Here is a 19,836-nt window from a genome sequence, read left to right as displayed (position 1 = left end):
TAAATTTAATAGCACTATTATAAAGCCTTAAGAGGTGTGTTTAATATAATGTTATTCTGCCCTCTAAAGTGTCTCTGTAGTCAATTAAATAGCCTCACGAGCCTTCCTTGGACTATTTCCGACTTCCCCCTTAGGCTGAGAGCGGCTCTATTGATCAGTAGACGGGTAGGTAGTGATTGATTGCATCGTGCGTCCCGGTTCTTATTTCGCCGCTCCTCACATCATAGTTCCATCGAGGATGGGGAAGCTGTCTAGTGCCGATCCGTTGAAACCGTAGAGTAAGTCATCTACCGATATAGAAACTTCTCCAAACGGTTGTTGTTGCCCTTGGTATAACCAACTCGAATCGGTTTCATAGGCAAGGGTGTTCGTATCCTGATTCTCGGATTGCGGCCCCACACCTTGAACCTCTGTACTTGGAAAGGACCACATTTGCTGCGCGGGGAATGTGGCATCTGATGACATATTGCGACCGGACTGACTTGCTTGGGGAACTTGCATAGTTTCCTGTTCTCGTACAAAACTCTGAATAATGCCGTCGATATCCAGACTGTGCAAGCTAGGTTCTCTCGCCATTGACCTGCTTGTTGACGTACCGGGAGTACTACTCTGACTGTTCCCGCCATTGTCTCGATCAATTCGAGTTTCGTCAGGGCTAGGAATGTCTACTCCTAGCCTTTTCATCAGGTTCTGTACAATAGCATTAGCGCGCCGAACAGCCCAATTTGTCTCTTGGTTTTCTCGAAATACGGCTAAGCACGCTTTCAAATTACTATGAGCATTTGAACCGATGCCTCTCTTTGCAGCAATGCGAGCATGAATAGTGGCGGCAACGTATGTCGCATACGATATCAAGTATGGTGCCCTGCGTACGCTGAATGCTTTGTCATACACACGTAGAAGATCGACTATGTTTTCAGCTGCTGTGGCACAGGCTATAAAGGAATTGACAGATATGCTGCGAGATGTACTGTAAAGATGTCCGTCGGCAACAAATGGGCGGTGTAGCAGTATCATGAGTACGTTGTACATAGCACTATCGGTGTTCAGATGAAAGTGGGATAGGTGGGTCTGGGAAGACTTACTGTAGGCTCAATACGTGTGGAGGGGGTGTTATAGGTTCTTTTTTCACGTCAACAGCAAGATGAGCAGGCAGATGGCTATGCCATGTTGTTAGCTTTGAGTGGATACTCTCCAATTTGGCCGAGAGTTCTCCTGGACTGGAGTCGAAAGTTCTTTCCGTGTATATTGTGCTAAGAATGTCGCTGAGAATCACCGAGAGCTTGCACAAATGTTGAAAGGTAGTGATGCTGTAGGCCGGTGATCCCTGGTAGGTAGAGCTTGACTGAGTAGAATATGCAAAAGGTGACCAATTCTCAAGCTCTTCGTAAGTATCGAGAAACTTGATAGGGACAAGGGTGTCGGATTCCTTGATGCTGACCGGCCGACCCTGATATAAACTCTGGATCTTATCGACGACTATCTTCCATCAGTTGAATGTATTGGCTGGCGACAGAATATGTTATACCAAATGCTGCCCAGAACACGCGCCTCCGTATTTCATAATCTTCGTCCGAAAACTTGCGAGTACTTGCCAGATCTACGGTATCTACGTGCATTCCTAAATCGACAATCATGCGAAAGGCGAGGCCAGCATAGAGCCAGGCAGCACTACGCTCATCACCCAAAGCGAACAGAGAGTTGGTCATCACTAGCAATGCCTGGATAGTGGTGACCTCACTCTTATCGAGAGCACCGCCTAGGAGTTCGCGCACCCTTTGACGAAATTGCCAGCCAGCAGTACGTACATCGTCAGCTACTCGCCGAACCTCGTGCCGTGGGCTGAATTTTGAAGCGCCAAAGTAGATGGCATTGAGAAGAAGTTTGGAGAAGTATGGGCCCCCACACGCCATATCACGCATAAATGCTGGACGATATGTTGTGAGGAATGAATGATGTTGACGATTCCAATGTAAGGACAATAAGTGCATTCCCAAATCGGGTTCAACACCATCAAAATCGAGCTTCCCAAGGCGGAAGTTTACTTCCTCGAGTTGTCGCTGGCGCGCAGCTTCAGCAACGAGGCCCTTTTCAACCCATTCATCAGGCATTCGAGGGCGCGTTTCAGTATTGGCTCGGTCATGGGGATTTTCATCAAACAAAGTGCTCGTACGGCCATGATAACTAGAAGCACCATTGGAAGCAACAACAATACGCGACACTGTTTGTGGTGTCGAAGACATGGTGATGGTAATCGACTCTGAAGTGGGTTCCCTTCGTGGAGCCTTGCTTGGACGGCTGCGAGCTTGAGCCTCCTCTATGGGCTCATAGCTGCATGTCGTTCCATGTGTTTTACAATTTGCGCATGAAGGCCTCTCTGCGCTGCATTTGATCTGTGCGAAATCTCAGTGTCTTGAATGTTGGCATGGGTGCTGCGATGACGAACCTTGCGACGGCGACAGAAGGTGCAGGCCTCAAGCGCACGTTTGCGAGGGCGACTAGGCGAGGGCTCGTTGCCTTCCGTACTCATGCTGCCGCGGTAAGGTACTTGGCACAAACAGATACTCTGAACGGGATATTCGATTAACTTGATGAAGAACAGAGCAGACGAGTGTTGAGCGGCGGGTATGTTGCAGGAGGGCGAAGAGGTTATGGGACAGCGGGAAGTCGGCGCTCCCGTCGGGCCGCGTCCGATATGGAAGGCATTGGATGTATAGGTACTGTATTTCTCTCCATTATTCTGGGTACGGATTTATTCATGCCCAGACTATTATCTAAATACTCCTTGATGAATCAGAATATCCGTATCAAAATTTATTCTCTGCACCTTTTCTACATCCCATACAGCCACCATGAGCGTCGCATCCGCACCTGTGAACAATTCGATACATACATTGTCAACGGCCAATGTGACCAAAGCTACGCCTCCTAAAGCAAAGCAGGCTCCAACAGCTCTTGTCTCGCTTTGTTCTGGTGCTATTGCCGGTGGGGTGGAAGCAACCGCGACATATCCCTTCGAATTCGCAAAAACGCGCGCACAGCTTCAAGTCGGCGCGAGCTCATCATCAAATCCTTTCGCGGTCATCGCTCAAGTGGCACGTAACGACGGCATAGGAGCTATATACACTGGCTGCTCAACGTTGATACTGGGCACTGCTTTCAAGGCCGGCGTCCGGTTTTTATCATTTGACTCGATACGTCGTCATCTTGCCGACGAGAAAGGTGTACTATCCCCTTGGAGAGGCGTATTGGCAGGAATGCTTGCGGGTGCTGCTGAAAGTGTGGTGGCGGTCACCCCAACGGAGCGCGTGAAGACCGCTCTCATTGACAATGCGAAGAATGGGGGACAATCAAGTCGGGGCGGTCTGCAAACCTGTAGACTCATTATTCAAACACAGGGCACTGCTGGCCTTTATCGAGGATTGGTCTCCACAACGATGAAGCAGTCGGCCACATCTGCCGTACGCATGGGATCTTACAATGTATTGAAAGAGCTTTCTCGGCGAAACAACATTGCACAAAACAGTGCAACGACGTTTGGAACAGGTGCAGTGGCTGGGGTTATCACAGTCTATACAACACAACCGTTTGATACGATCAAGACGCAGGCTCAAAGTGCGAAGGGAGCAAGCACGGGGAAAGCATTTCGAACTGTCCTACAGGGAGCGGGCATTCGGGGTTTCTGGAGTGGAAGTACGATGCGATTAGGGAGATTAGTCTTTAGTGGTGGCATTGTCTTTACGGTGTATGAACAGGTTGCTGCATTGCTTAGTTAGTCAGGTAGTGTAGCATAGAGGTTTGGAGACATGCATGTACGATAAGTTCTGGTATCTTTTATATCCTCTTGAGGTTCAGTTCAACTACTATTGTCGTGTTCATTGAAACTTTCACTACAACCCTCTGTCTCCATTCGCATCGAAAAGTCGAGTTCTCTATATTTTACCTATGTTCTTCTTTCATTTGAGGAAAGAAGACCGACAAGAACTTCGGTTCTTTTTGCGCAGTCACATGGCACAAAATGAAGGCCCCAGTTTTACCACCATCAATAATGTGCAGAGGGTTGGCACGCCCGGCTGGCCACCTGCTAGCTTCAAGTAGCTCGAATACCTGAATTAAGGATGTATTGTAGCCAGTAAACAGTCTTGACTCCTCGCGATAAAATCTTGCGTATGCACTGTTGTAGGCATGAAATACTAGCAAAGGGGAAGCCTGACGTGCCAACCCTCTGTATTTACGGCAAATCTAGCCAACATTCATGCGTCTCTTCAGAACCAATCTCGTAAAGCCGCGATTGTCTCGAGTACAACGGCGAGCCCGTTTCCCCCGGACGGCGCAACCGTAAATACGTTTTCCCTTGGGGTCTGGTCTCTGTCCCGTTTCTCTTCCCGCGGGAACAAATTTGCACCATGACGGGAACGAGCGAGCCGTTACTATCGCCTTAGCTTCCTCGATGGCGTCTCCCCCAATGCGTGAGACCAACAGTTTGCGGGGAATCTGGGGGCCCGCGTTTTAGTGGCTTACCACACAGAAAACGCCATTCTCTGGCTAGCAGATTCCACATGAAGACTCTAGACCAGACCAGACTCTGTGATGTCTGATATATATTGAACGTTCTTCCGCATTGAAACATGATCTCATGCACAGACAGCTTCAACGCATCTCACCACTTATCAAGAATCATTTCAGCTTTTCCGAAACCGAGTGCGCATTGAAAGACATGGCGCTCGATCAAAAGAATGTAGAGAATGCCGAATTCAAGGAGGTGGCAGCCGAAAGTGGCAATATCACAGCGCAGCAGATCCAGGCGCGTTTTGAGACGCTCCGGGATCTGACTGAGGAGCAGATGGCAGATCTCAACAAAAGGCTTGTCAAGAAGCTCGACTGGAGACTCATGCCATGTATCACTCTCATGTTTTTAATGAAGTATGTATACTACACCGTATCTTGCTCGGAAATTTTGTACTGACCTAACAGTTATCTGGACCGCATCAACGTATCCAATGCCCGCCTTGCGGGACTGCAGAAGGATCTGCATATGAGTGATACTGTGTGGAACACCGGTATCTCCACCTTCTATGTGGGCTATCTCATCGGTCAGCTTCCAGGAAATTTGTGGCTTGCTAAAGCAGATCCTCGCTGGCTTCTGCCATCTATGATGATGGCATGGAGTATTGGAACGATTTGCATGCCAGCCATGACAAGTGGCGCTGGCTTCGCCGTGTGCAGGTTCTTCATTGGCCTTTCTGAAGCCCCATTCTTTCCAGGCATTACGCTCAGTAAGTTCACCAAATGACTATGGCCTAGACGAGGATCTAATAGTACGCAGTGACATCTTCATGGTACACCAAGGAAGAGAACCCAATGCGAATGGCAATTTGGCATGCCGGTAACACAATGTCGAATATACTCTCTGGCTTTTTAGCTGCCGGCATCCTAACCAACATGGACGAAGTTCTTGGTTTGCACGCCTGGCAGTGGTTCTTCATTATAGAGGGAGCCGCATCCATTCTCGTTGCACTAGTCGGATACATTGTGCTTCCATCTTGGCCACACAACACTAAGTGGTTGTCTCAGGAGGAAACTGAGATGGCTCAATATCGTGTGCAGGTCTCGAATGGTGGGCGTGAAGAGGAGCTTGGAGGCACATGGGATGGACTCAAAGAAGCAGCAAAGGATCCTTTCACGTGGTACTTTTGCCTCATGCACTTCGCCCTTGTCACGGCACAGAGCTTCAAGGATTTCCTACCATCAGTAAGCGGAATCTCCCCCCCGATTGAATTTTCGACAATGCTAAAATAATGTGCAGATTATGAAAACCTTCCATTTCGACACCCTTACCACCTATCTCGTGCAAGCTCCTCCTTATGCAATCGCTTACGCCGTCGCATGCGGTCTTGCATACACCTCAGGACGCTTTCAAGAATCGTGCCTCCATATCGTCATACCAATCCTGTTCAGTGCGGTCGGATGTAGCGTGCTTATTGGGACCTTGAATGTGGGTGCTCGCTACTTTGGCCTCATTCTACTCATCAGCGGTACCTACTCTGGGCTCAATCTGCAACTGAGCTGGGAGACTACCTTAGTTCCGGCTCCGAGAAGTAAGAAAGCGGCACTGATCGCGATCGCAAATTGCATCAGTCAGGTCAGCCATTGGTTCAGCCCATACTTCTTTCCCACATCCCAGGAGCCGTTCTATCGGATGGGCGGTGGCCTCATCCTTTTTGGCTGCGTCGCTTGTGTTGTCTCCGCTGTACTTATCAGATGGCGAGCGGTCAGACTCAATAAGAGGCTGGATGAAGCAGAGGGTTGGTCTGAGCATACAGGGGTGGAGCGTGGATGGCGTTATGTATATTAGAACCACTGCAAGTGGACACTTTGTCAAGGCGAACATAGCGTGGAACCAGATGCACGACAGAATTGAAATGATACGAGTAGGGTTCTCTCAACTTTTTGATCACCACCTAAACACCTTTGTATCCAGTAAATGATATTATACGACTTAACAGTTATAAATAGTAGAAATGTTGCGAAGACTAAAGAAATGCCGTTAATGTTTAGTTATTCTACCCCCTATAATGTCTCTGTAGTCAAATAAATAACCTCACGAGCCTTTCAAGGACGATTTCCGGCTTCCTCCTTAGGATTCGAGGGTTCTCACAAGTTTCGTGTTGAACCAAGGGAATGTTGTATACCCTCACCATTTCATAAGCAGTCTAGTGTCTCATTAGTGTCCGATAACAGTTAGTGTAGCAATGTGCTCCTGCAGACCACAAACCACCATATCAACAACGACATCTTTACTTCACGATCTCCTCTGGGCAATATATCCAAAATGTCTTTATATGAACCCCCTCCGTGAGTTCCAGTCGTAATCCAGTTGCTGTATATGATACCCTCATTGAATTATGGCCTTATCTTTCACCCAATACCCTTTTCACGCTTCCACTTCTTATCGAATCGACGAGGAACAGAGCAGACGAGTGGCGAGTGGCGGCCATGTTGCTGGAACCTGAATAAATTGTGCAAGAGCGAGCAGTCGGCACCCCCCTCGGCATCCGATAATGCGTCTCAACAATTCTGGCCCGGTAAGGCGTATAAATGCTGTCGAATCCAAGATTCTCGTCCTCCTTCCTTCTTCCTTTGACCTTCCCACCCCATCATCCATCTCATCACAAGCAGAATGATGAGAGTACCACGCTGCACTGGAAAGTCTGATCTCCTCATAGCCAACATGGCGCAACTCCCTCACCACTATCGAATGCCCACTGAACTTGTCTTGCACATTGGCACCTACCTCTCACCGGCCGACTACTTGAGCCTAGAAGCATCCTGTCGCCACTTCCGATATATGCTTCAGACTGAAACAACCAAGATCTCCGATGCCTTTGACCGGCGGAAATTCTTTCGACGGATAAAAAGAGACATATGTTCGCAGGCTGCACGGGCAGAAATAGAAGCACTAGAAGGTTATAAGGAGGGCAGGACGACTAGACTTTTACTATCCCTAGAAAATCTGTTCTGCAGCTACTGTTTATCCCCTCACCTAGTTCAGTTCTTTAGTCTAAATGCTGTTCTAGAATCCCCATTCAACCGCGATTGTCGAGGAGCAGCAGGCGTCTTACGAGTATGCCAGCATCGCGAAATGACTTTTACAGAAGTCAGAAAGGCTATCCCAGCTAAAGCGCGAGAAAAGTATCTGTGCAGTCATCGAGATCACTACAGAGACTCCGGAGGGCCCTGTATCTTTGATGGAGCCCGTCACTTACGCAAGTCAAGGGCTGCTGAGAGGTGGGTTCTCATTAACCCTGTGTATTTCCATTGTCAACATTGGAGTTACTTTAACCCTGAGCCCTTGCGCCTTAGTATATCTAAGATCAAGGTCTATCTCTGTCAGCATCTGACTCCCTCAAGTCAGGCCTTCTTTGATCTCATGTATGCCCCGATACGGAAAGACGAAGATTGCTGCGTAAAAAATTCGCTTGTTTCTGAATCACGGTGCCCGCACAAGGATTGTAACACCCGTTTCACGTTTAGAGATTTGGCAACACGAAGAGCAGAACTGGAGGTTTCGCGAGCATTGGGGAACCTTTTGGAACCAACCTCAAAAAAATGGTTAAGCCACGTTCAAGTCGCCACCACTACCTCGAGCCGTGCTCGTGTAGCGAGAAAGCAATGACCTGAGCTTAAATCACTTCGCAGATGGTATCCTATTTCTTCATTTGTGGGGCCTTGACTCCGATTTATTAGTGAATTCTGGTCTTTCGAAGTAAATCGGAGATCAAAGTGCCAGGATGAGCTATATTGGAAGAGTCTTATTCAACTATTGATGAGGAAGGACTTTCCTGTCTCTGGTCTGGATCCACGTCTTGATTAGATCCTCCCCCCGGGTTTTGGATCGTTGCCGTATCTGGAAACTCATCGAGGAGCTATGCACGAAAAAAGCCTCGAGAACAATCCGTTAGCAGGCACCTGCTCGGGGGGTATTGATTGTCATGCACTGCACTGCGTATCTTCGCGCGCCACAGCCGCAACAAACTCCGCCCAACTCGGTCCAAAACTTTCGTAAAATGCTTGCGTCAAATCCGTCACGAATAAATACTCTGCACGATCCCGAAGTTCGTGCGTCAAAGCAGATACCTCACACTTCGGAACCGAATGGACCATGTAGCTGGACCTCGTTCGATTATAAGGCGACGTTGCGAGCCATCGCTGGTAATCATCGGTACGATAATTAGCAAACGAATCTTCCACCACTGTCGTAAGGTCCGGTCCCGGTTGAGCAAGTGTAGCGTCCACGGCCGTCCCAGGATTATGGATTACCTAGGGCAATTGTCAACATTTCGAAAAATACACTTCAGACTACACATATTACGTACGAGACGATTGCCTGCAAGCCCGGCTGTTTCTTTCGCGCGCTGCGTGATAGTATTCAAATACGCTGCCACCTCTGGTGTAAACCGATTCGGCGTTTCGTCGAAGAAAATTCCTTTCACGCCAAGTCCAGGGTACCGACTATCTGTCGACCACTTCGCATACGCATCAATATCTGCGTACACATCGGCAAGCGGTCTTCGACAGTAATCAATTTTCACATATCCAACTGTCTCTGCATTTGGCTGCGCATTGAGCCTAGGCACCTCTCGAACATAATCTGGATTCGGCCACCATGGTGGCGCCCCTGGTCCGCTGCTCGGATTAACAATGATTGTAAACTTCACGCTGCGATGAAGGGACAATCTAGAAGCATTTTGTTAATCGGAATACTTCATGCAAGGGGCAATAAGGGGCAAGAAACGTACGCGCCGTAGAGAGGGTCCCACGCGCCAGGAGCGGGATAGATATACAATGGAAGAAGGACATTGGCTTTTGGCTTCGACTGAGGCGGTTGTGCGACAGTCGCGTTTATGTTCTGCGGCTCGACTGCCATTCTTCTAGCAATTCTCGTGGAGGCATCTTCAACCAGGTACGTGGCCGCAAACCCCACAAACAACTAGCTTACTAATCAGAAATTTAGGTTAAATATAGAATTTTGTGTCTTGGTATCTCACGAATACGCAGAATACGTTGACCATATTGATTTAATGTTACTGCTTCATTCATGTCAGTTCTGATATGTTACTTTGTTGTCATGCAGGCGTACCTTTAGTTTTGCTCGTATTCACAATGACTTTGTTGCGCCACAAATTTAGAACAATACTATCGACAAAGCATACATCTACCATGAAAGTGGTAGAGATGAATTCCTCATAAACGCGCATATGTTGCTGATTTTATATTCATATCAACTTTTCTTGCTCCCTGTGGTGGCTGGAATGCAAGACATGGCGCTTTGGTTAACGAATGAGGAAAAAGGAAAAAAGATCACACATGCCTTGAAAGGCTTCACAGGGGGACTTGGTATCACTCCAAGGGAATTAGTTTCCCAATCTGAGTCTCTTGGTCCTCATAAATACTCCATTAGTACTTTGCTCGTTCAGTCTGCCTGCGAAGAAATGGGTGCAATGTATTCGGAATTCAAGTTTAGCGGCGCTCTTTTAGACTTCCTAAAGGTGAGCCCAAACGCCCCGTCAGGCATAAAATCTGGAAGTCAATTTACCGTGACATTCGGACGAGAATCTAGGGCTTAAGATACCAATTCGGGTTCTGTGTCATAGTACGATTGTGCGCCATTGCCAAATGGCACCGCACGGAGTGTCACATGGTCAACTATGGCACCGGTTGACACTGTACGGCTAGTGATGCCTTTTTACAATGAATGGCTCGATACATTCATTGCGAGTCAAATAAGTAACAAAACCCCACATGGCTGTTGCCACATCATGTTTGTTTCAATACCTACAATGATCGTTGCGTAGATTTGGTTGATGGAGTCCTCAATTCCTTATTTCAGGTGTATCCAGGGCTATATCCCTTGTGTCTGCCACATGATCGAAGAGCAGAGTTAGAAATGCGAAACTTCAACGTAGTGCTGGGAGTGGTTATTGTTGGAGAGGTTGCACTCTTTACTGAGATTGCAGCTGGTCATCGAAGCTGGACTCGAGCCTCATTAGAGTTATACCAGTGGCGTTGGTGGCGGTCGCAAAGAGATTGTGTTGCACAAGCAAGTGTATTGGAGAACTCGAGAACGGAAAAAGAAAGGAAGCGAGCGGAGGATGTTCATCGTGAATCCTGTTGCCGAGTTTTCAGTGATCCCGACACTTGGGTACTCAAATATCTTGTCACTGAGCTTGGTGTTGCATATCATCCTATTACGAACGCCTTCAATATCTTGGAACTCTGAAATGGGAAGCTTGTCAAAGATAGTGGGATTTTGTTATATAAAAATAAAAGTTAATCATCCCTCCACATGTTGAATATGGAAATGGAGAAGTTGAAGGAAAATATAGTAAGCGAACGTGACCACAGCGACCGACCAATTCCAACTTCCTTTTTCGATCCTTTCGACATCAAACATAGCGTCATTATTTCATGTAAGACGGCATCTGAGTGAAGATATCTGCTTCATCTGCACTGTTCCCGAGCATGATCAATGTGGTTCGCAGTGGTATACGAGCTGGTTAGATCCTGTATTGCCACAGAAGCCTCCGTGGGTGTGACATGCGGACAATGTGGGAGCGGAAGGGCACTTTACTCTTAACATCAGCACAATTCTTTAACGATATATCCTCATGATGCAACATCTATCAATAAATCTTTGTTGTTGGAATCTTTTTTCCTCATTAAAATTATGCACTTACACAAAAGTTACAGTTTGCAGCAGCACCATAAGTGGAACAGCCGGAAGGCGTAGAACATGCGCGCGGAACAAGCTCTACAGGAGTAGGTGAGGCGATGACACCTGCAACAAGAGCGACAAAGGGTATGAGAGTATATTTCATATTGAGAAGTGTTTGCGATAGAGCTTTCCGGCAATAGGTGGTGGTGAATTGATCAATGGTTGAGTGGCTGCACAGAAGAAATGAATGCGGGAATCAGTGCAACTTTATAATTTTCTTGACTTGATTCTCATGCATGTGGCGATATTGTGTGTGTTGAAAGAACGGGTTTGTAACAACAGAATCAAGTGAAGGATCCCCGTCAACTATACCGACACAATCGAGGGTATGCGTTTCTCTCGGTGTTCCGCGATACTTTGCATGTCCAGGAAACATAAGCCTATGCACTATGTGCCTATGCATTATGTTGTTGCTCTTATCCTCTTCAGAATTTCTACATGCCGCCAAGCCATGAGAGGACATACAAGGTCTTTACGAGTTTGTTTGCGCTCTACCATGATGTCCAGTTGAAAACCCAATCGTATCAATTCTCCAGGTAATGTCATCGTTACAACATCAGAAATCTTGGCTGTTGTTGGCCTCATTCCGCAATGTTGGAGTTGAGTTCCTGCAGTGGTGCCTTGGCAGTACCTTGATGTCTACTGACAAGACATCTAGACGTTCATCATATGGTCTATGATATGATCCATCCTCACGAGTTAGGGCATCACTACCGAGATCTCCTCTTGGCCTTTTATGTCCCGCTTGAACGAATGGTAAAACCAACAGATTCGGAATGTGATGAACGATTAAACCCCACGCTATCATCAGCCACCTGCTCGTTGCGTTACGGCTTCAACACTTCTGGGGTTTACCTGACTATTGGATCCTACCGGGGAGGTGGCCAACATTTCGTGAATGTGAATTGCAAATACGATGATGTTGTTGATCTATGCGGCACAGCACGCAGATAGTTTATCATAAATACATGCAGTATCACCTTGCAAGAATTCTACACGTGGAGCTTGCAGATACCATTCGGTTCGTCTCAACAATGACCAGTCTTCGGCATCAAGCTCTAGCGCTTCTAGCGATCTACAGGAGCATAGGAACTGTGAACGCATTACCGCAAGGCATCACAGCAGCTCCTCTATGCACCACTACAACGCTGACATGGGGAATTGCAACAACTGTTACCAATATTGATGATTTTGACAGTCGGCTTGGGCCTATAGCTAGTACGGTAACCGACACGGATCTCGAGGTTCCAGTATTCACGACTGCCTTCGACTTCCCGGGTCTAGGTTGGATTACAGCTTACAGGTTCTACGGATCAAGTATCCTTTCAAGCGCTGGCTATACCGTTACCTCCGGTTTGACGACCATCACGGCTCCCTGCTCCACGCCCACTCTTCCACCCTCCCCCACAGGATCCATCTGTTCACCTCATGGAGACCATTGGTAAGTCTGAACTCTTGACGATCATCATTTAGCTAACAATAACTAGGCACTGCGACCCTCTACCGACCGCAACAGGGAGCGAGGATCCCCATACGGAACTTCCACCGTCCCCCACTGGCTCAGCGTGTTCTCCCCATGGTGATCACTGGTAAGTTGTAATGTATCTAATAATGTTTCTATGCTAAACATCAGCGAAGGCATTGCGAACCATTACCGACTGCGACTCCACCTCCAGGCGAAGGAGAATGTGAACCCCATGATGTGAGCAAACAATTTCCCTGGACTTATAATATAAGAGCATATACTCACAGCATCCAGGACCATTGGCATTGTATGATGCCCATTGTTGCTGTCAAGTGAAGTACTAATTGGTTTAGGTCCTCCAGGAGTAGAGCCTCCTTCAACGCCACCACCTTCGGAGCCACAACCGACAACTCCACCGCCGAGCCAACCAACTCAGACAGCTCCAGTGGACGGAGAGTGTGAGCCTCGTGGCGTAAGTCATGGTTCTTTTCCATACACACAACTTGACTAACTTTTATAGGATCATTGGCACTGTAGGTCGCTGCATCTACAAACGTGAATGAGACTAAAAACTTGTAGGCCCACCTGGTGTCCCGGAGCCAACCACTCCACCTCCGACCGAACCTCTTCCTACTCGGCCGACTCTCAATCCTCAGCCTACCTTTCCGTCAGGAGAATGCGAGCCTCATGGCGATCACTGGCATTGGTAAGGGTCTCTATTTACGTTTTGTGAATCTAAGCTTCGTTTCCCGGCAGCCCTCTTGCTTCTGGAGGTTTACTGATCAAATATCAATCTTGCAGTCCAGATGGTGTACCAGAACCTTCGAGCCCACCGCCTACAAATCCTCAGCCAACGAACCCTCCTCAAGAGTGTGAACCACACGGTGACCACTGGCACTGGTAAGCAACTCATTCGAGGATGGAGTGTGTCTTTTGCTAATTAGCCCATTCACAGTCCAGACGGAGTTCCAGAGCCTTCGAGTCCACCGCCCACGCATCCTCAGCCAACAACCCCTGCTCAAGAGTGTGAGCCTCATGGCGACCACTGGCACTGGTACGTAGAGATATCTGAAGATCGATTACATCTTATACTTACAAGCCCACTCACAGCCCAGATGGCGTACCGGAACCACCAAACCCTCCAACAACCAGTCCTCAGCCGACAGCACCATCACAGGAGTGTGAGCCTCACGGAGATCATTGGCATTGGTAAGAAGATTTTTATTGAAAGGAAGAAGTTGCAACAATGAGAACGCATGCTGACCCCGTCTCTTACAGTCCAGACGGAGTGCCGGAGCCTACAAGCCCACCACCCGTGAACCCACAGCCAACCTCTCCTCCTGCCGGAGAATGTACCCCACACGGTGATCACTGGCATTGGTATGTACCCCAACATCTTGGTCAAACGAGAACAATTTTCTAATTAAAGATCGCTGTGGCAGTCCTGATGGCGTACCGGAGCCTCCAACTCCACCTCCAACTACAACTCCTACCGAGGAGTGCACTCCACATGGAGATCATTGGCACTGGTAAGTATCTATGTTGTAACTTTATGTCTTCTTTGCAGTATCTAACTCGTTATACTCTATGCAGCCCTGATGGTGTTCCCGAGCCATCGACTCCGCCTCCGGCAGAGCAGCCAACTACACCCCCGTCAGAAGTCTGCACTCCGCACGGAGACCACTGGCATTGGTAAGAGCACCAAGAACGTTCTATCATCGAGTGAGATATGTTACTTACTTATGGCGACATAAATAGTCCCGATGGCGTTCCAGAGCCTACCACTCCACCACCTGCTGAGCCTCATCCAACTGCACCAGCCACTGAATGCACCCCACATGGAGATCACTGGCACTGGTAAGTCACAACTTCAGCTTTACCTAGTGTGAGCGATATATTACTCACACAACCTTAATAGTCCGGAGGGCGTTCCAGAGCCGACAACGCCGCCTGCTGTTGAACCTCAGCCCACCGCGCCAGGTGGAGAATGCACACCTCATGGTGACCACTGGCACTGGTACGTCGCTATTGGCAGCTTCAAGATGCCTTACACTTAACTACGAATATAACTTTCTAACAAGCCTCTCCTACAGCCCCGATGGTGTTCCGGAGCCAACCACGCCGCCACCGACCGCACCCCAACCAACGAGCCCAGCGGAAACGTGTGAACCCCACGGAGACCATTGGCACTGGTGAGTTGTTCTATTGTTTGAACTCGTGTATATATATGCAAGTGACTAACTGTAAGACTTCACACATAGTCCTGAAGGTGTGCCTGAGCCTATAATATCACCAGCAGCGACTCCTCAACCAACCTCGCCGGCGCAAGAATGTGAACCCCATGGAGACCACTGGCATTGGTGTGTAGTCCTCATTACAACCACAATTGTGTTATGAACTCCTCCGCTAACCACACTGTAATAAAAGCCCGGAAGGTGTTCCTGAACCAACCACCCCTCCACCAGTATCTCCCCAGACTACCCCAATTGCTGAGGTTTGCGAGCCTCACGGTGACCACTGGCACTGGTAAGTCTTTAATTCCAGCCAACCCCAAAGATAAACGCTAATCGCGCGTTCTATGACAGCCCAGAGGGTGTCCCAGAACCGACGACACCACCAGCTGCAACAGCCCAGGCCACGGGACAAGAGTGTACTCCACATGGCGATGTAAGTGCCCAATGCGCAAGTCATAACTAGTTATCTACTGCCGTTGACTAATCATCGCTTCTCCTCAGCATTGGCATTGTCCTGACGGCGTGCCGGAACCAACGACCCCTCCACCAGTCGCAAGCCCGACCCAAACTCCAGAAGAGTTCACGGGAGCTGCGTCCGGGATCAGAGGGAAGGATGTCTTGGCTACCTTTGGAGTCAGTCTGATGGCCCTTGCTCTGGGCTTCGGTATGATGTGATAGACGATAATAGTTATGGTACACGAAATGGAATGGAAAATGAAGGTTTCTTTTGGCGCGAAGTCATTCGCTGATACTACGATTACTCGATGAAAAATTATGGACAGTCACTCCTTAATATAATATAATATCGTTCATTAAAATATAGATGAGGAGATAGAGTCTACTCTACGCATTGCTCTATTCTATCAACATCGTAATGATCTCGTAGCTAGGGAATGCTGAACTAGTGTTGAAGTCTAATTACATTGTAACTGCGTGGAAATATTTACTAGCGGATATAGTCGTAAGGTATATCTTTCCATTAATGCCCTTGGTGAATGGGGTGCATCTTGTAGAAGAATGCTTATATCGTGACCGAAACTCATGTTGATTCTACTTATCAAAAAGGAATCGTGATATTCTCCACCAACTGTCGCAGTTCAAACTGCTCTGGTGAGATCTTGGAGGGGTAAACATTGGGAAATTGGAATACTTAGTAATGATGGTACTACTACTCATTCAATTACACGGCTTTAAGGTCAAAGACATATTCAATAGATGATAGTTGCCATTATTGATCAATAATTTCATTTAGATCTGGAATGTATGTACAGATCGTCCCCATACGATCCCTCACGCTCTCTCAGTCAATATCATTCACACGCATCTTTTACCACGCCTACATTCTGTCAGCATATAAATTTTTGGTATCGTATTGAGAGGTAAAGCGTACAACAGTCTTGCGTGGCTTCTTCGCAATGTTCGTGGAGATAGCACTAGGTGCAGCCGCCTCTGTCTCTGTCAAACTCTGGGTAATGGCCGCACCATCCTTGACAGCCTCAATGGCCTTGGCGCTAGGTTGGAACTCAGTAGGGAACTTGGCTATCGAGCTTCCAATTTCATTGATGCGATTCTGCAATCCGGAGATGATTTCTTTTTGTTTCTGAAGACGTGTTAGTGCGAGTTGGCGAATTCTGATGTGTTCAAATACGTACGGCTTGGACAATGTCTTTGACATTCTTTTCTGCTTGGGTCACGAACTCAGACAGCTTCTTCTTGTTCTCACGGAAATAATCGTCGTCGTCGACCTTGTCATTTCCGTTGGCGATGTGGAGCTTTCCGACAAGGATGATTCCCTCCTGAATGCATTTGCGATCAACTTCCATGTACATGCTTGCGACATCGCGATAAAGCGAGAAGTTGGCAGCAATCTTCAGCGCCAGTTGGAAAATGAGCTAATAACACAAGTTAATAATATGTGACGACTGTATTCAGGGTGAAGCTTACATCTCTGTAGAAATCTCCATACATCAGAGCCTTATCTTGGTTGTTCTTGGCATAGCTGTCTAGATGTTTCTGGAACGGCTGGACTTGACTCTTGATGCAGACATCAATGAGGTTGGTTAGCCCAGAGAAGAAGATGACCAATTTGCCAATTCTATCTTTGAGATCAGTGAGATAGCTGATGCACTCGATCAGGACTTTTCGGACGGTTTCCTATTCAGAAAGTGAGCACCCGATTTCTAATACATGGACAACCATCAACATACCAGCGTCAATTTGTCGGAGGTTAATGCAGTCACCTGCTGCCTTGCTCTGAGCAGGTTATCCTGAACCAAGAGCACTTGCTCTGTTTGTTTCTGGTAGGTTTCCAGCGTTGCAGCATACGTCTGCTGTGTCGAGAGAAGTTTCGTAGTTGCGGACTTAACAGCCTGCTCAGCGACAGCTGCTTTGGAGTTCATGCTGGCAATCTTTTCCTCTGGCGTCTGGGAAGGAGCCATAAGAGATGCATTACCTGCGCCAACTCCTCCTGGGGTGCTTTTGGTGACAGTATCCAAAGCCAATGCAGTAGATGCACATCGCGTGATGCGGGTATCGAGGTCGGTGAAGAACTGTGACTTCCTGTCTGGCTTGACCCAACCTGACAAATCCTTTGCGTTCTCAGCCTCCTTCTCAAGCTCATCCGCAACGCCGATAGCTTCTGTGACGATGGCATTCATGAGCTGAGAAGCAAGACCGCCTTTCTTGGGCTTCATATCTTTGAGCAAGCGGTCAAGAGTATGGCTTAGTCGGGCAACTTCACTGATCTTTCCTTGGGTTTCATCCTTAGGTGGCAAGACGGAATCCCATCTGATTCCTTCCGGTGACCCGACAATGATGGCCTTGAGCTCGTCGGTCGCTGTCTTGACGGCCGGCGCAATGATGAGTGCGCTATCGTCTGCGTAAAACTTGCCGCTCAAGTCATAATAAGTCTCCTTCTCAGCGTCCTTGGCAGGCTCTTCGGTCTTCTCACCCTTGGGTTTTGCCCTCCGAATGAAAGTCGTAGTCAACTTCGCAAGGATAGCAGACTTCTTTGCACTAGCTTTCTCTGGATCTGGTCCCTTTTCGCTAGAATCAGTGCTTTTATCCGTGGACTTAGGATCACTCGGCGGCGGCTTAGGGCCGCTGCTTTCGTGGTTAAATTTCCGGACTTCGTCGGTCAGCGTCTTGACTCCGGAAGTCACGCCGCCAACGGGGTTGACATATGTTGCAGCAGCTGTTGCACCGATGGTGATAGCACCACTTGCCGCCTCTCCAAGCGACATCAAGACCTGCTGGCCAACCAGGTCCATGCTATTGTAGACTCGTTAGCGACAGACAAATGCGAGGTCGAGTTTTGCTTACCCTGTCGGCATGGCATCAATGGCCTTTTGATAGTTGGTTTTGGCGTCGTTCAAATGTGTGTTCATCTTGTCCAACTCGGTCTTTACTGCCGTTTCTTGTTCTTTCCTAAAGTCGGATTCATCCTGAGCGAGTTGCAGGTTCAGTGCAGCCTTTTGTGCCTTCACTTCCGTCGACGATGACTCTGCACTGCAGGCATCGTCGAGTTCCATACAGACGTCGGACCATTTCCGCATGCTCTTCTGGATGGTACTTGCTGACTGGTAACACTCCGTTGCGGTTTCCTTCATCGTATCTAGAGAGATGAGAACAACAGACATGGGTACATCTGGGTCTGCAAGGGCTCCAACGATGGTTCTCATCTGCCATATTCGTTAGAAAGACCATAGCTTGAACATTCTAGTCTTACATACCTCACCCGGAATTGAGCCTGCAAGTCCGTGAATCTTGTCCATTTGGATTCGCGCATCTGTGAAGGCGACATTGCCTTGATTTGTCAACTGAGATAGACCACCTTTGAGGTTACCATAGCTGTAGATTATGTTAGTTACTTGCTAATGTCTACCAGACATTGACACTGCTTACTCCTTCAGATGCTCGAATCCACCTTTAGGGGCCTTCAGTGGAGTTGTAGAGGCCAGCTTCGTGGAGGATATGGCATTGATATTTCCCAAGAGCTCAAGGCAGTTAGGCGCAGCAAGTAGTAACTCATCCCAATTCTGACGGAAGAACTCGCTACTGGCCATATCTGCAATGACCTGTCGAGCGCTCAAAGCCCGCTTCTCCTCTTCCCTAGCAAGGACCGTGAGGGCCTGCTTGTGGGTTGCGGTAAGCTCTTGGCTCATGTTGATGACTTGAATACTTTGAGAGGAGAAAAGATAAATAAACGCTGAGTGTGGGAAGCTGTATGCTTCGCTGGAAAGAGGTGAAAGAGGAGAGTGGTATAATGTGAAGATGATTGTAGAGCACGACTGACGGTCCAACAAGGTCTTATATATCTTTTGGCGGCATAACTAGTATGGGACTTTCGAACGATTAAACGCAGTTCAGCTTTCAATTGCCCATATCGACTAAAGAAATGGTGTGAAGAAAGGCTTCGGTGTCACCGTGGTTATTGGGGCGCAAGCCCTCCCATGGCTAGAATGAATGATCTCGCGCCATTTACCATAGCTCCGGTCTAGAAAGACATCAGAACGAGGCCATAGACAGTTGTCCAGAAGCAGTGATGGAGTTTGCAGGATGTAGGAGAATCGACACGGGGATGTGACAGGGGTTGAAGTTCTAGGCTGGCTGATGGGAGCCCCAGCGCCCCTCTGTTACGGGCCGCCCCCGCGCGTTACCCGTCTCGGCACCATAGATCGCTCAATCGAGATCTAGCAACCTTCGACGAACCTATTTCGGATTGTTGTTCGCCTACCCTAGAGTCTTCACCGAAAGTTTCTCTGCTTCAAGCGTACACTCAGCTGTCTCGAACACGGTGCCGCGGCCCCACTGCTGCGATTGCCATGAGCATCGCTGGCTTACGAGTTCAGCCACCAGAGACT

At 48.2% G+C, this 19,836-nt stretch overlaps 8 protein-coding genes across 8 annotated transcripts; 5 read left to right on the top strand and 3 right to left on the bottom strand.

The window, feature by feature from the left end:
• Positions 1-216: 216 nt before the first annotated feature.
• On the bottom strand, positions 217-2,243 carry BU24DRAFT_357605 (uncharacterized protein; the record flags this gene model as incomplete). The annotated part of the gene is made up of 3 exons (XM_033523962.1): positions 217-1,036; positions 1,086-1,479; positions 1,529-2,243. The coding sequence occupies 3 exons, from the start codon at positions 2,241-2,243 to the stop codon at positions 217-219; spliced, it is 1,929 nt and encodes a 642-aa protein (XP_033378446.1).
• Positions 2,244-2,852: 609 nt separating this feature from the next.
• Positions 2,853-3,776, top strand: BU24DRAFT_473289 (tricarboxylate transport protein, mitochondrial precursor; the record flags this gene model as incomplete). Its single annotated transcript, XM_033532774.1, has 1 exon — positions 2,853-3,776. One exon carries the CDS (start codon positions 2,853-2,855, stop codon positions 3,774-3,776), a length of 924 nt encoding a protein of 307 aa, XP_033378445.1.
• Positions 3,777-4,717: 941 nt separating this feature from the next.
• On the top strand, positions 4,718-6,355 carry BU24DRAFT_436953 (MFS general substrate transporter; the record flags this gene model as incomplete). The annotated part of the gene is made up of 4 exons (XM_033530187.1): positions 4,718-4,923; positions 4,975-5,276; positions 5,354-5,751; positions 5,807-6,355. 4 exons carry the CDS (start codon positions 4,718-4,720, stop codon positions 6,353-6,355), a joined length of 1,455 nt encoding a protein of 484 aa, XP_033378444.1.
• A 730-nt stretch (positions 6,356-7,085) lies between these two features.
• Positions 7,086-8,416, top strand: BU24DRAFT_70518 (uncharacterized protein). The gene has a single exon (XM_033534551.1). It carries the CDS (start codon positions 7,181-7,183, stop codon positions 8,174-8,176), a length of 996 nt encoding a protein of 331 aa, XP_033378443.1. The 5' UTR covers positions 7,086-7,180; the 3' UTR covers positions 8,177-8,416.
• On the bottom strand, positions 8,005-9,427 carry BU24DRAFT_444743 (uncharacterized protein; the record flags this gene model as incomplete). Its single annotated transcript, XM_033530652.1, has 3 exons — positions 8,005-8,820; positions 8,877-9,237; positions 9,300-9,427. The coding sequence occupies 3 exons, from the start codon at positions 9,425-9,427 to the stop codon at positions 8,491-8,493; spliced, it is 819 nt and encodes a 272-aa protein (XP_033378442.1). The 3' UTR covers positions 8,005-8,490.
• Positions 9,428-9,640: 213 nt separating this feature from the next.
• Positions 9,641-10,287, top strand: BU24DRAFT_70525 (uncharacterized protein). The gene has a single exon (XM_033534552.1). The coding sequence runs from the start codon at positions 9,759-9,761 to the stop codon at positions 10,125-10,127; it is 369 nt and encodes a 122-aa protein (XP_033378441.1). The 5' UTR covers positions 9,641-9,758; the 3' UTR covers positions 10,128-10,287.
• A 2,022-nt stretch (positions 10,288-12,309) lies between these two features.
• On the top strand, positions 12,310-15,759 carry BU24DRAFT_473283 (uncharacterized protein; the record flags this gene model as incomplete). Its single annotated transcript, XM_033532773.1, has 20 exons — positions 12,310-12,716; positions 12,763-12,864; positions 12,914-12,977; positions 13,035-13,047; positions 13,094-13,212; positions 13,261-13,273; positions 13,320-13,446; positions 13,542-13,640; positions 13,696-13,794; positions 13,851-13,949; positions 14,019-14,120; positions 14,183-14,269; positions 14,334-14,432; positions 14,499-14,597; positions 14,659-14,757; positions 14,822-14,932; positions 15,002-15,100; positions 15,168-15,266; positions 15,326-15,407; positions 15,476-15,759. The coding sequence occupies 20 exons, from the start codon at positions 12,310-12,312 to the stop codon at positions 15,647-15,649; spliced, it is 2,193 nt and encodes a 730-aa protein (XP_033378440.1). The 3' UTR covers positions 15,650-15,759.
• A 495-nt stretch (positions 15,760-16,254) lies between these two features.
• BU24DRAFT_428135 (uncharacterized protein) lies at positions 16,255-19,507 on the bottom strand. The gene is made up of 8 exons (XM_033529402.1): positions 18,878-19,507; positions 18,706-18,823; positions 18,296-18,654; positions 17,182-18,244; positions 16,919-17,128; positions 16,627-16,866; positions 16,365-16,574; positions 16,255-16,310 (listed from the first exon to the last, which is right to left on the bottom strand). Exons 1-8 carry the CDS (start codon positions 19,135-19,137, stop codon positions 16,302-16,304), a joined length of 2,469 nt encoding a protein of 822 aa, XP_033378439.1. The 5' UTR covers positions 19,138-19,507; the 3' UTR covers positions 16,255-16,301.
• Positions 19,508-19,836: the final 329 nt, after the last annotated feature.

The sequence above is a fragment of the Aaosphaeria arxii genome (genome assembly GCF_010015735.1).
Source record: "Aaosphaeria arxii CBS 175.79 unplaced genomic scaffold BU24scaffold_12, whole genome shotgun sequence".
NCBI classification, from domain to species: domain Eukaryota; kingdom Fungi; phylum Ascomycota; class Dothideomycetes; order Pleosporales; genus Aaosphaeria; species Aaosphaeria arxii.
The sequence above is the reverse complement of the archived record's forward strand: the minus strand, read 5'-3'. Positions and strand labels throughout refer to the sequence as shown.